The sequence below is a fragment of the Sebastes fasciatus genome, chromosome 13 (assembly GCF_043250625.1).
Source record: "Sebastes fasciatus isolate fSebFas1 chromosome 13, fSebFas1.pri, whole genome shotgun sequence".
Taxonomy (NCBI): Eukaryota; Metazoa; Chordata; class Actinopteri; order Perciformes; family Sebastidae; genus Sebastes; species Sebastes fasciatus.
Window position 1 is genome coordinate 9,554,285 of NC_133807.1, and position 16,323 is coordinate 9,570,607.

Sequence of the window (16,323 nt, forward strand, 5' to 3'; positions counted from 1 at the left end):
ATGGCCCATTGTAGTAAGTGGATATTGTTAAATTATCCAGTATTTGTAGTTGTGCGGTGGGATTTCACAAGATACAACAGAGCAACAGGTGACATGGATTAAAGTGTGTAATCAACCTTTTTAATCACCTTTTATCTTCGAAACAAGGTGGAGTTCCAAATCGCATACTTTTTCGTTTCAGTTTTTTTCTGCAGCTGCACTTAAAAAGTACGTACTGTTGCATTCAGTATGCATACAATTGGGACATACTATTTCATCATAACATTGCACTTGGAATTTTGACCCTCTTGCTCATATATCCGCTGTCAGAATAGCCAGAAAAGCATGCTGGCTCACATACTGCAAAAATGGGACCTGATGCAGTAGAACATCCTGGTATTTTTGGCATACTGCATTTGACATACTATGTATTGGGACATACTAAATATTTTTCTAGCATACTAAATAGTATTGTAGTATGGGTATTGGAACGCAGAGTAAGAGTCTACAGCCATGATGCTAATGTAAGCATGCCAGCAATGACAATGCTGACATGTTGATGTTTAGCAGGTAAAATGTTTACCAAGTTCACCATCTTAAGTTAAGTGTGTTAGTGTGCTGACACCGAGTACAGCTGAGGCTGATGGGACATCATTAGTTAGGTATTTGGTCATAAACCAACAAACCTGATGATGACGCTACAGGAAAAGTTAAGATATCACCAAAGTGATTACAATTCATCCTGAGTGGGGCATGAATATCTGTATTACATTTGTCCCTGGATAAGCGAAAAGTGTTAACTACTGGTGACGCTATAGATAAGATGCTAGGGGTTACTACAATCACCAGGTTTCAACCTCTGGGGACCATGAAGTTGAAACCTTTCATGGAAATAAAAATTAGTAGTATAAGGTTCCGATATTTCAGTTTGGACAAAAGTGGTGGACCAACCAACTGTTAGACAGACATTACAATCAATTTAGCCATGCTGCTATGCTTAGCATGGCTAAAAACAACAACAACAAAAAAGCACAAAGTTAGCACTATGCTTATTTTCATTGACTACAAGACTACAAAGAGGTTTTTGCTATATTTCAACCTTGTAACTGAGCCTTGATTAGATCGACCAGTCATTTAGCTGATTTAATCAGTGGGCTACCTCCAGGGTCTGAAAAGTGAAGCCAAAGCTGAAGTGCCTTAAACTTGCATTCTTTCTAACAGCCAGCAGGGGGCGACTCCTCTGGTTGCAAAAAGAAGTCTGACTGTATAGAAGACTATGAGAAAATGAGCCTACTTCTCACTTGATTTATTACCTCAGTAAACATTGTAAACATGAGTTTATGGTCTCAATCGCTAGTTTCAAGTCTTCTTCAATACAGCATGATGTTCATTTAGTAAATTATGGTCCCATTTAGAGTCAAATAGACCATAAAGCAGGGGATGCTTTAGGGCGTGGCTTGACAGGTCGCTACAAGTCTGGGTGTTGTCCGTGTTTTCATTAACCCTTTCAGAGCGTGTTTTCAGTTCATGAAAGATAATTATGTCATTTTGGTCACCTAAAAACATCTTATTCAGCGTTGTGTTGTACGTAGCTCCACCCTCTTGTGTCACTTCTGGTTGCAAGAAACCAAGATGGCAACGGCCAAAATTCCGAACTCAAGGCTTTTAAAATGGCAGTCCTCAACCAACGGGTGACGTCACGGTGACTACATGACTGATCTAAGCCCAGATACTGTGTATGAATAATGCACACACATCCATCCATCACGTCGCCTTTGACACAAAAAGAGAATGTGAGAATATATGGATGTCCAACTATACATAGTCTATATTTATGTGAATAACCTTGACGAAGAAGGAAAAAATATATCAAAATTGAATTTCTATTGTATTTTATTGGGAAATGTGGTGTTTGTCATTGATACCTGTGTGATTAATGTCCATCTATTCTACAAGTTTTATGAAATGACATTGCCACAGCAGGTTGAATCAGCGCAATCACAGGAATTCTTGTCCCTGGAGCCAAAAAGAAGCCTGATGTTTGATAGCAGTGTGCGGGATAAGAGTGACAGTTCAACAGTACTATGGAAAAAGGCCATTATACTGTGTTTCTGAGCAGACGGCGGAGCAGCAATAGGTGACAAGATGAAGCAATGACATCACCTCTACCAGGTTAGCGTGCATTAAAAGGACCTGCTACTTCCACATCTGGCTTCAAGAGTATTTCTGAATAATGAGAATGAATCACAACATGGGCAGAATGGCGACATTACAGCACACGTGTGTGTAATTTCCAGGTGTGAATACAAGGACGCTGTCAAATTGCTGATTATCCAGTTTAACGGGAGGTATAAATGATGTGTTGATTCGTCCTTGTGTTGCAGAAATCGGTAATTGGCAGGAAGGGATCGCGGCAGTGTGTTTCGACATATGGCGAGAGTGTTGGGACGAGGATGAGCACCGTGAAAGAGTGACAGTCGGTCGAGGTTTGAATGGCATCCGGCGTGGGATTAAGTTAATGTGTGTGGATTAATGATTCAATTAAGAGAGATATTTGTTTTTAATGATAACGAAAGTATGAAGTGTGACAGAGAGTGAGAGAGACAGAGAGAGCACTTCTCTCCCTCTGCTGCTGTTAGATAAATGATAACTGTCACTTGCACAGCAGTATACTGGCAGTGGTATATGGCTTCACTTTGTTATATGACAATCTCACCTTGTCTGTCACACACACACACACACACACACACACACACACACACACACACACACACACACACACACACACACACACACACACACACACACACACACACACACACACACACACACACACACTGTGAAGGTCTGTTTCTGTTAGCTCCAGTGATTGATTGTAACTATTGTATCTATGACACTACTGAGCCCAACTGGTCAATACTGCCTTATAAAGGCAGAGAGCAGCAACTACAGGACCAATGAAGGAAATGGGTTTGACATTTGAAGGCTCTTAGCTAAACTGTGCCGCAGATATACTGTATGCTTTATAAAACCTTCATTTTATGCCTTTTAATGATGATTAATAGGTGAAAAGTTGGGCGGCATTCTTGATTGTTTAGACAATCTAAATGGGGGCAGGGGAAACACAGTGTCTACAAATAAAATGTGTCCTTGTTTCTTCTTCAGCTTTCTTGAGCTAGTTTAATAAATTCATCTTTAAAGGGGAACACCACCTAAATGATCAAATCTAGTATGTTATTTCCATGGCCTAGGAAAGATCAATCAAAAAGTCTGATTCTGGCCTTAAAGGTCACATATTGTAAAAAGTGAGATTTCCATGTCTTTTATATTATAAAGCAGGTTTAAGTGCTATATAAATACTGTTAAACTATCAAAACGCTCAATATACAGAGAAATGCACACAGCCCGTATTCAGAAATTGTGCGTTTGAAACAAGCCGTTTGGATTTCTGTCCATTTGTGATGTCACAAATATACAATATTTAGATCATTATGCGGTTTTAAAGGTAAACATTCTAAATGTGTCCCAGTTTATTTCCTGTTGCAGTGTATGTTAATGACATCAGCTGACAGGAAGTAAACATGGACCCAAACTGTTGCCTAGCAACGCAATTCCATTGCAATTCCCTTGAAATGCACTAAAACGGAGCATTTCAGACAGAGGGTGAATACAGCTATATTCAGGCAGACAGTATGAGGAAAATAAAGTTTTTTTTTTAACATTACAGCATGTAAACATGTTCTAGTAGAAACACAAAATACAAGTATGAACCTGAAAATGAGCACGATATGGGACCTTTAACTCAGTTTTACCATGTAGTTACAACATTTTAGTTTTGTAGGGCAGAATACAGGAGGCGCTTCTGTCAGAATCTGTTTTCAAATGCTATCAGAGAAGACTGTAGTCATTCTCAACATGACAAATATGACTCTTACTCATTCACCAGATTCCAGTCTCACCACTATTACCTCGGTGATTCATTGCTTACCACAGGTAAGCAATGAATCACCGAAACCACTGAAAACATAAACAAAACATTTCTTTGTGAGGTTTCACGGAAAAAAATCGTATCGAACGTCGGAGCTGCACACACGTTAGTGATATTGAAATGAACCACACAGTTAGTCACTCATTCTGTCCACACGTCCACCTCTCCTGTCGTCCTGCACAGGTCTTTGTCATGTGTGTTTAAAGTGTATGTGTGTGTGTGCATGTATTAAAAGCAGGCTGCTGGTCGGTGCTCTCTAAACCCCGTGGCCGTCACACATCACATCGACTGTCATAACAGACCTGACTCCCCCTCTGAGGATCACGCTTGGTTGAGTGTGATTAGGTTAAACACGCTCTCTGAAATGACGTGATGTGAGGTGGCATTGTGTGTTGTGTGTGCTGCAGAGAGAGAGAGAGAGAGAGTGTATGTGTGTGTGTGTGTGTGTGTGTGTGTGTGTGTGTGTGTGTGTGTGTGTGTGTGTGTGTGTGTGTGTGTGTGTGTGTCACTTACATGTGTTGTCATTTTCATGTGCAGTGCTCACATGTGTGTTCTTCGATTCTTAAGGTGTGTGCTGCTCATTGTGGTTCCTTGTTCTTCTGTGTGCGAGTGTGCCAAAGACTCCCATGCTGCTTTCCCCAGAGCTCTGGCTTTTCCGATGTGAGACCGATTTCAATCAGATATGTTACAGCATCGTTTGGCTTAGCTCAGAGACACACACACACAGACACACTCACACATGGAGCTGCCATGCAGAGCCCAGCTCAGCCACTGTTTCTTTAGTGATAACTACATCAATTTAAGCTCACAGTAGGAGCAACCTTCACAGACCGGAGGAGACATCATTCTCAAAGGCACATCCTCCTCTGTTACTTCTTATTGGTTTCACTTATGATGTTGTGTTTATGAATCAGTAATGCGCTGTGAAAACCAGGCAGCTTTAATCTTCCCATAACGATTTATTTTCCAGTCGCTGACAAAACGCTTCATGGCAGCGGGACTAAGCCAAATTACGTATGACGTAGTTGAACTGCCCACATAATTGAAGGAAGGGGGAATGAAAACAAGCATTTTGTTCCTTCAGTCCTTTCATGGAGATACGAGGTTCCCAGAAGACACTTTCCCCTTCGTCTGATATCATCTTTAAGCTTGTAATCGTAGGATTGAGCTTGAACAAGATTGCTGGTTTGATTGTGGGAAATTACTCTGGTTGAACATGACAGAACACATGTACAGACTCTCAGAGTGGTGTAGAGCGAAGACAGTTAACTAACTGGATGGCAACATGGGTAGATCAGCCTGTGGTCGGACTAAAAAAATCCCAGAAAGCATGGCTGTCATTCAGAGCTGCATCACCATCCGTATCATAATCATTAATGAAGCACGCTTCTTTGTCTGATAGTATGTCAAATTAACTTAATATCATTTATGATTTAAATTCCTGGTTCAAATTTGACCCAATGTGGGACAATATAGCACCAAGGCAAAAATGGGTTAACACCAGCGGGCAACATCCGGGTCTGAAAAGCCAAGCCAATGTTTAAGTGCCTTAAACTTGCATTCTTTCTAACAGCCAGTAGGGGGCGACTCCTCTGGTTGCAAACAGAAGTGTGATTGTATAGAAGTCTATGAGAAAATGAGCCTACTTCTCACAAGATTTATTACCTCAGTAAACATTGTAAACATGAGTTTATGGTCTCAATCAGTAGTTTCAAGTCTTCTTCAATACAGCATGATGTTCATTTAGCAAATTATGGTCCCATTTAGAGTAAAATAGACCATAAAGCAGGGTATGCTTTAGGATGTGGATACCTTGTGATTAGCAGGTCGCTACCACGGCGTTGTCTGGTCTGGGACTTTCCACGTTTTTTTCTTACAACTTTAACCCTTTCACAGTGTGTTTTCAGTTCATGAAGTTAATTGTAACATTTTGGTCGCCTAAAAATGTCTTATTCAGCGGTCAGTTATACTTAGCTCCACCCTCTCGTGTCACTTCTGGTTGCAAAAAGTCAATATGGTGACGGCCAAAAGACAATATGGTGACAGCCAAAAGACAAGATGGCGACGGTCAAAAGCCAATATGGTGACGGCCAAAAGCCAAGATGGTAACGGACAAAATGATGAACTTGAGGCTTCAAAACAGAAACAAACCAATGGGTGACATCACGGTTACTATGTCCACTTCTTGTATGTAACGCACCAAGACATTAAGGGGTTAACACCCAAGACAAGGGGTTGTTTTGACCCAGAGTGAGCGTTTAATGCTAGTCTACTCTATCTCTTTTTAATCTTACATGTCACTATTCTTTGCCGTTTTGTACAACTAACAATGCATTTGTGACAGTTTTATGGTAAACCATGAAAAATAAGCATATTTTAGTTTGGCTAAATAGCCCAACGGTCATATAAATAATAACACTAACACTGGGTCAAAACAACCCCGGCTACTATAAAGTTAACCCAGTGCTGCATTGGTGCCATATTGACTCAAACTGGGTCATTTTTCATCCAGTTGATTTTTAGTGTATACCCACAATTTTAGACAAAAACAAACTGTATATTTAAATTCTGATGATTATAATAATTTAACTTAAATCTTAGCAGGCAGTCAGACTTTGTAGAAATTACATTCTACTGATAACAGTCTGTGTTGTCTTGTAAATGTACTTTTCTGCTGGCAGATTTTCTGTCCTCCCTGCTCTCTCTCTTTCTCTCTCACACTCCCACCCCTGTCATCTCCCTCCCTGGTAGTCAGCACAAGTGCTACCCTTGGCCCTGATGCATTAACCAGGAACCCATTGAGTCCTCTATGAGAGGGGTTATGCCTCATTATGACAGAATAACAGAGCCGAAATGGAGCCCGATCCCTCCCAGCCGCTCCATAACAGTAATACTATCAGTGAGCCCGCAGCAGTCGGGGCTAATCCTGGCCATTTAATGTATAGCCATGCGCTGCACCTCACTCAGGGGCTCGGCATATCAGTCTCCAACAGACACACTCCCAAATACACACACACGTGCACACACACATCCATGGAAATCCACATTCTCCCTTTGAACTGCCTCGCCACTCATTGCTCCATACACATGAAAATGACACCCTATACTTGCACATACAGGACGGCTAAGTGCTTTTGCACACAGTGAAAAAACCTTCCTCTTCAATGTGTCACATATAACACCCAATACGTATCATGACCCAGGGGTTACTGTTCAATATATTGTGATATATTGCAATACAGTAAGCAAAGTGATATATTGCAATTTTCTTTTTTTAAATATAATTTTAGAAAAACTGTCATAGTATAAAGAACACACAACCATATGCATAAAATCTGAGTAAAAAAAGTGGGATCTGCATTTGCATTTATCACAGTCCCTATAACATCCAACATCACAGCACTACTTTGAGAGGGCACACACACTGAGTGGATACATATCTTTGCAAATGAAACAAAGTTATGACATAACTTAATCTTTGCATGTAAACTATTAATCAAAACTCTAGTGTTTTTGAGGATCGATACAGTTTCACAAAACATAATATCACGATATTCAACATTTTCTTACACCCCTAATAGACTTGATGACTCCTTCTTTACTTCATACGTGGAGTTCATTCTGTTATCTTCGAGGAAAAAAACTTGGTGATCTTATATCTTATGGAAACAGACAGGAAAAAAAACATTTACACACAACTACAATCCCATGGCCGCACGCTTCCGCTCACTCACACACATTTTTTTTTAAGGTCAAAATGTGTAAAAATGTGTCAATCCATAATGGTTGACCCTGGGGATGGCTGGAGGCAGAGGAGGTGATAGACACAACACAACCTCCCTCAGTTTCCTCTTGCCATCTCCAATACATACACACACACACACGCACACACACGCACACACGCACACACACGCACACACACAGACACACACACACACACACACACACACACACACACACGCACACACGCACACACACATGCGTAATACACAACCCCCATGCATTTAGACAGCACACAATGTCTTGCCAATGTGTGGCGTCATTTGTCTCTATTGAGCTGCAATTTATGAAATCGTCTGTCCACGGTGGCTGTCACTGCTGTGTGTGTGTGTGTGTGTGTGTGTGTTGGGGGGGCTGTCATGACTGCTTGGCGCGTGGCGCTGCAGAGCGGGGTCTGGTGTCCTTCAAATGACAGAGAAAACAAAACCCCCACACCGCCCTGGATCAATGCACGCACACAGACACAAGCATGCAAACACACGCCCCCACACACACACACACACACACACACACACACACACACAAGCATCTTTGCTCTTCATGCACACGTGTAAATAACAGTATACAGATATGCCCGGAGACACTCTGCAGTCCCTTATGCATGCTGTATACATGATAAACATGTCCTCTATATGCAGCAGCTGCAGGGTTCGAAGTGTATTAACTTCACCTAAACAAGAGCGCAGAGACCCACATGACGTGATGCTGGATAAACCAGAACTAAATCTTCTAAATCCACAAATTCATAAGATCCATCTGTAGAAAATAGTTAGTTGACATTGTATATCTATGTGTTTCACTGGGTTGGAATCTTCATGAACACTCCGTTAAATAAGATAAGTAAAATAAATAAAATAAAAGCCCTTAGCACGTTTCCTGCGTGCTTTGCATGTTTGTGGTTTTGAGTGAAACGTCTCAGCAACTATTGGATGGAATCAATAATAAATCATACATACAATTAAGAACACAAGTGGCTACTATGAAAAATCAAAACTGCAAAAATGCTGCTGAATTAGTTTAAAGGTCAACTCCATATGTGTTCTTTTTAGGGTTTTTCAAATGGAAACGCCCACTCAGCTGCTAGCAAAAAGCATTGACGTAGGTTACCTCAGTAAGTTTTTTTACCTTGTGAAAACATGGGAGTTGCTGGTCTACCGCTGCATTGATCGATTAGTTTGTTGGTGTCATTGTGTGACTTTTGGATCCAAACTAACACACAGCAGTATATTTCTTATAGCTTAGTACTCCTGCCTGCTTCTCCAAACTGGGAGCACGCCGACCGCCTTCTAAGTTACTGTATGCAATACACACTGACTATAGATAAGGATATATATGTATATATAAAGTATATGTAGAGCATCATCATGCGGAAAACTACCTCAGGTCACGTGGGAAAAAGGTTTTAGGGCTTGGGAAAATAGCATTTTGACGCTAAAACATACATACCTCAACCAAAATTTGAATGTTGGGATTTGAATACATACTGTAAGGAACACCACAGAATGATATAAAAAAAAAAAAAATCTAAAAGGTGTGAATGAAGATAGTCGCACACTCATAGCCACGATGCAAAACATTATTTCATAATTTACTAATGTTGCAATATAACAGTAAGGGGTGTAAGAAGATATCGAACATATCGGATATTATGTTATGTGATACTGTATCGATTGACTAGGTCAATACTTTATGTCATTTGTAAAGAGATGTACCCTCTCAGTGTATGTGCCCTCTCGAAGTAGTGCTGTGATGTTTGATGTTACACAGACTGTGATCAAGGCTAACGCAGACCACACTGTTCAGATTGCATGAAAAAGTAAACTTTTTTAAACTCAGATTGGTGGTTAAAAAAATGATCAACGGCAATATATCGCCTTGCTTACAGTATCGCAATATATCACAATATATTGAATGGTAACCCCTGTATCGTGATATGTATCGTATCGCCAGATTCTTGCCAATACACAGCCCTAATTTATTTATTTTTATTTGTATAGCCCAAAATCACAAATCACAAATTTGCCTTAGGGGGGAGGCAAATGACTAATGACTGTTTTCTTCAGGGTGTACTGCTGATCAGCCAATATTTCCAATCATTCCATGACCTTCTGCCTGTCTGGCTGTGTCTCTCTGTTTGTCAGTCTCATTCATTGTTTTGGCGGCTCACTAAAGCCGTAATCTGTCGCTGCCCTGGCTTATTAATAAGCCTATTCTGGATATTCCTCCTCTGTGAGTTGGTTGACTTTCAGCGGCGGCGACAGATCTTCACAGAACTAGGATAAATAGAGCGGCATCACCCCCATCCATGCGTTTTGCTTGTTGAATCATTTTATTTTCTGCTTTAAAAAAACAGTTTTTTTTCCACCCACATGTTTTTTTTCGGATTGTTTTCTAGTGCAATATGGTGTTTTGTTTTCATTTTACTTACATCATCCAATTCAGATGTACTAGTTTTATTTATTGTCATGTGACACCAGCTTTTTGTTTTCAACTCATTAGCTTTTGCTTTGTTTTTCTCGGGGTCACAACGCTGTATTTTCGTCACGTTGCCTCTAGGTTTTTGTCCCAGCGACCCCAAAAGTTTGCTTTCAACTTTATTTGTAACAATCAACAGTTCAACTCTTGAACTCCTTAAAACACCAAAAGGAACATCAGGTCTATTTATTGTAGCTCTGTGATCATTTCGGGGTGACTTTAGAGTTCAGTCGGAAAATGAGGGATCAGACAGCTCAGTGTTCAGACACTCGGGCTAAGATTTAGAGAGAGAAAGGAAGAAAGGGAGAAGAGGGGAGATAGACGAGGAGGGCACTGAGAGATGACAGAAAAAGGGGAAGCAGAGAGAGAGAGAGCGAGAGAGAGAGAGAGAGAGAGAGAGAAAGAGAGAGAGACCTCGGGGGAGGCAGGGCTGTAAGCAGAAAGAGGGCAGAGGATGAGAGAAGATTGGCGGCTAATGAGAGGGAACTGGAAAGGCTGAGACGGGAAAAGAGATAGCAGGAGAGTGAAGCGACGCACCAGAGGATCATCAGCCTGACTTACACCTGATATACCCACCCTAAATATCAGGGGGGGATATCTCAATCCTACTGTATATCTGGTCGTATTCATAAATTCAATCTTAACTATCATATATATATACATCACTTAACATTCAAGATGGGAATCGCAAAAAGAGAAAATGAAAGTTTTCAGTGACGTGAAAATCATCAAATATTCATGAAAATATCTGCAAGTCAGACAAATGCGTAAGTGGGAAATTTAAAATGGGTGTTTTTGGGGATGTTCAGTGGTTTTGGCTGTGTCAGTATAGTTTGGGTGGAGAGAGAGATACAGTTAGTTTGGCCGGAGGGGGGGGGGGAGAAAAGTTAGAAGTTGATGTTGAGAAGGGAAACGCAAACGTCTCATATTTCTCCTCTCCGAGTCAGATAATAATAGATTATTGCCAGGCTCATATGAAGGTCGAGAGAAAGAAACAAAGATCAAATCATAACATGGCAGACTCAAGCTCAACAGGCAACAACAGCTGTGTCACAAAGTGCAGGTTTTTGCCCATAAACCAAACCTGATGGCGTTAGATGAAAAGTAAGGGATCGCCAAAGTTATTATAATTCATCCTGTGGGGAACATGAGTAATAATTCATGGCAATCCATCCAATAATAGTCACTCAAAATAACAAACGTGAACCTCATGACGGCTCCAAAGGGAAAAGTTCAGTCCGAACCAAACCATTGCCATCCCTATAGAGCCGTACTACTATCAAACGTTAAGCCGACTCATTTCACATACTGAAATGACCATTTAGACACTTTCCGATTATCAACTGTGATGAAATGAGCTGACATCTGTATAAATTGTGGATTGCTTGTTTACAGTTATATTAAGGCACATACGCACTGGCATCTGTGTTGATGTATTACAGCTGCCAGGCCTGGTTAAACACATTCCTGTGTGATCCCATAAAATGCGCTCTGTTCTGCGGTATTAAATCCGGTCGTCTGAGGCCGAGCAGTTGAGGGTCGGTTCTAAGGCCACAGCAGCAGCCATCGCAAAAAAGGCCAGCAAGGGTCGGGATCAGTCATTTCTGGTTCGCATGCACATCCTCATCACACGCTAATTAGAATAAAAAACTCCCATAATGCAGCAAAACAGATTGGTAGGGAGACCCGGGGTCCTGTCAGTCATTCAGACGTAATGGTCGGTGCCGTAACCGGATTAGAATACAAGTTGGCCACCTGACGTACAGACTGTACGGTACGTTCATGCATGAGAGCATGGTTACATGCTTGTATGAACACACACACACATATACTCACATATTCTTAAACCATATTTGCTCTGTTTCACTCCCTTCCCTCCGTCTCTCTCTCTCTGTCTCTCTGGTGGGGTGTCGCTGACGAGCTCAGTGCGGATATAATTGGCACTGGCCCCATGTGGCACTGTAGTGAAGAAATCAAGGGCGCACAGATGTAAACAAACACTCCCTCTCTCTCTCTCTCACAGATGCTAACACACACACACACACACACACACACACACACAGTCACACACACAGCAGCCCCCTGCCTATAGTACGTCTTTTCACTTAACACCCGTCCCGCGGGCTCCCATGATACTCATTTCCTTGTTTTGATTTCAATGTCACACCGATCCTATCTCCCTCCTCTTCCTCCTCCACCGCCTCCCCCTCTCTCCGCATCAAACAAACACTCCTTCTCTCTCCTCTTCCTCCCGCTCTACCTCTTTTAATATTCCCTCCTTCCCTCTTTCCATCCCCACCTCCCCTTCCTCCCTTCCTCCCCCCCTCTCACTCTGATGTTTATATTTCCCTCTCTCGCAGGCCGGCAACATGCAAATTATGCCCCACAAATGCAAATCCTTTTCCTATCTCAGAAGAGACCTCCAGTAGAGGCGAGGAGTCCGCCCAGCTCAGATATGCCCCACTGAAGTCTTCCTTCCGTAACAGAGGGGCGTCGTTTCTTTGAAGGTTACCTCTGAGAACTGCTGAATAAAGCAGTGCATGTGCATTATTGAGACGGTCCGTGGCATCATTATTCATTGGGTTTTAAATGGAGGCTGCAATAGCAACTAGGACACTAGTTTCTATTTGTGTTTGGGTAATTTAACCGTCGGTACAATTACTGAAACTCATGTAGGAGTATTATTATTGCGATGGTTTTATGTGTAACAATACAGTTACGTAGGTAACAGATGACTCATGTAATTGTTCCATTACACTGGCTCAATGACATTTCTCCATGGTTACGGGTAAAGTGAGTCTTTGCCCAAAGCGAGGGAGTTTAAGTATCTCGGGGGTCTTGTTCACAAGTGAGGGAAAAATGGAGCAGGAGATGGACAGGCGGTTTGGTGCGGCGTCTGCGGTTATGTGGGCGCTATACCGTACAGTTGTGGTGAAAAGGGAGCTGAGTCGGAAGGCAAAGCTCTCGATTTACCAGTCCATCTACGTTCCAACCCTCACCTATGGTTGTGACTTTTGGGTAGTGACCGAAAGAATGAGATCGCGGATACAAGTGATAGGGTAAGGAGCTCAGACATCCGGAGGGAGCTCAGAGTAGAGCCGCTGTTCCTTCATGTCGAAAGGGGCCAGCTGAGGTGGTCCAGGCATCTGATCAGGATGCCTCCTGCATGCCTCCCACTGTCATGGCCATTTTCAAAGGGGTCCCTTGACCTCTGACCTCAAGATATTTGAATGAAAATAGGTTCTATGGGTACCCACAAGTCTCCCCTTTACAGACATGCCCACTTTATGATAATCACATGCAGTTTTGGACAAGTTATAGTCATGTCAGCACACTGACACACTGACAGCTGTTGTTGCCTGTTGGGCTGCAGTTTGCCATGTTATGATTTCAGCATATTTGTTATGCTAAATGCAGTACCTGTGAGGGTTTCTGGACAATACTTGCATTGTATTGTGTTGTTAATTGATTATATAGATAGATATATAGATAATATAGATTATATAGATAATATTAACTATGGACAATCATGCGATTAATCGGGATTAAATATTTTAATCGATTGACAGCCCTAGCTTTTAAGTTATTATTAAAATTAAAGTATTTTCAGTCGATAAATACTGGAATCAGTCAATGAAATACCCACCCCGTACTGTAGTATATTGTTTATTTTACTTGTCGTGTGCAAACTTGCCCCACATAAACAAAGTGTCCTCAATGGAAGCTACCGCCCTGATTTCAGCAGCTTTAACATTCTGATTTCAGTTTTAATTACCACATATGGTAATATATGCTTGCTCAGAAGATTTGTCTTGAGGTTAACAACTTGGTTCGAGGTTGAATAATGTATTACAGTTAAGTTCTTGCAGAGCCAGTTGAGGGAGAACCCATAGCAGTTAGAGTCCCGGCTGTTTTCAGCGGTGCTCTCCATGGTGCTGAAATCAGCAGACATTTGAGGAAACAAAGAAAGAAGAATTGTTTTGTTCTGCTCTGCTCTGCTCTGCTCTGCTCTGCTCTGCTTTGCAGTCGGTGCTACAATTAGAGGCAGCATTGGCACGGCTGACATCAGCTATAAGTGATCTGGGAGCGCTCTCGCATTCCCAGCTTTCCATCTTCCTTCCCGCTCTTCTTCTCTGCCATCTGTTCTGCTCTCACTCCTCCTCCCCTGCCACACCTCCTTATTTACATCCCATCGCCTGGCTGATACTCCTCTCCATCTCTCACTCTCACTTTTATATAATCACTCACTGTCTCACTTCTTTTACTGATTTCCAGTCATCTGCTCTAGTCTGTGGAGAATTTCTTCTCCTTCCTTTCCTTCCAAATCTTTACCTTTATCTCACTCATACTGTCTCCACCTTCTTCCTGTACCATCCCCTTGAAACCACTAGGGGTGTAAGAAAATATAGAAAAAGAAAATCGAATATCACGATATTATGCTTTGTGATACTGTATCAATTCTCAAAAACACTGTATCGATTTTGTATTAATAGTTTACATGCAAAGATTAACTCAGTCAATACTTTATTTAATTTGCAAAGAGATGCGTCCTCTCAAAGTCGTGCTATGATGTTGGATGTTACAGGCACTGTGATAAATGTAAATGCAGACCCACTGTTCTGATTGCCTAAAAATAAATTACACTTTTTTTACTCAGATTTTATGCATATGCTGGTGTTTTCTTTATACTATGACAGTTTTCCTAAAATTTTATTTAAAAAAAAATTGCAATATATTGCCTTACGATACTTACAGTATCACGATACGTATATCGCCCGTAACCACCCGTAACCTCTGCTCTCTATCTGTACAGTAAAACACGAAAGAAATGTGTGTTTAACCCGGTCTGTGTTGTGTGTAATTTGTTTGTATGTATACATGCAACCTTCTGCGTGTGTGTGTGTGTGTGTGCAGAGCAGGGTGACTGTCCTCAGGGCAGCTCTCCACACCAGAACAGAGCAGGGCAGCAGCTGACCAGCTGTCCCCCTCGCAGCTAGCAGCATGTTGTCTCTTCCATCTATTCTCTCCATCTCTGTCTCCGTTCACCCTTCCTGCCCCTCTCTTTTTCTTTTTCTCCAGCTCTTTCACTCTTTTTTTTATCCCTTCTTTCTCTCGCTCGCTCCTTTTCGCTCCTCACCTTGCCTCTCTTTTTTAATTCCACCCTCTTTTCGGTCATTTCGTGTCACACCCACCCTATCATTGCCATCGTCAACCCCCCTCTCACCTCCCTGTCATCCTTCTTTCTTTACCTTCGCCCGTCTGTCCCCCTCCGCCCACGCCGTTCCTCCCATCGCATGCCTCAGTAATGTCATTGTTAAAGTATGTCTCATTTAACCTCATCTAATTTTCATCTCCTCCCTCCTGTCTCTCTCTCCACTCCCCATTACCTCGTTCTTTGACTTTGTTCAAGAACTTCTCTCCGTCAACCCCCTTTTCCTCTCCATCACATCATCAGCTGTCTTTTGTAACCACACAAAAAAAACTCTCCGTTTCACCGATTCATTCATTGTAACCGCCGCATGACCTCGATACTTTTCCTCCTTGTGTTTCCCCTCTCTCCTCTCTTTCTGTTAAACATGCCAGCCTCAGACTTTACATCCTGCCACTCTTTATCCCTCAGTTCATCTCTTACATGGTATTAGAAATATATCGGCCTTGAAAAAGAGCACGGGTGAGCAGGAGAGTCAGATAAGGAGATCATTCTTTTCTCAGAGAGGAAACATGAGGATTTGGGCTGCTGTCTTCATTAGGGAAAGCGGCTCAGCACAGTGTATTTTCATCCTATTCTCACTGCACTCTAACTTGTGCAGCAACAGCCTACTGCAGAATTGCCTTGTTTTTGCATTTTTACAGACTGCAGATTTCTAGAAATTACTTTAGAGAAGTTGCATGGAAAGGCAATAAAGATATCATAATCTGTTGTGCACATTTTGCATTCTGTGCATTTATATCTGCATTTGTCAGCAAGTCAGGGTGGATGTGTAAGAAAAGTTGACGACCGCTATTGTATGAACCTACAAGTTCAGAATAAACGACAATTATTATTTATTATTTCAAAATCCACAGTAAAGAGAGACAGGAAAAAATAGGAAAGACGGATA

The 16,323-nt window shown here is 41.7% G+C and overlaps 1 protein-coding gene across 5 annotated transcripts in view; it reads right to left on the bottom strand.

The window, feature by feature from the left end:
- Positions 1-16,323, bottom strand: part of LOC141780182 (protein shisa-9) — a 167,182-nt gene that overhangs the window by 46,781 nt on the left and 104,078 nt on the right. For 3 of the 5 annotated variants that reach the window (XM_074655298.1, XM_074655299.1, XM_074655300.1), the window contains one exon: positions 12,059-12,181. The exons of the other annotated variants lie outside the window; for them this stretch is intronic. In XM_074655298.1, coding sequence (XP_074511399.1) covers positions 12,059-12,181 — 123 coding nt within the window. The remainder of the gene's footprint in view (positions 1-12,058; positions 12,182-16,323) is intronic. 5 annotated transcript variants of the gene reach the window in all.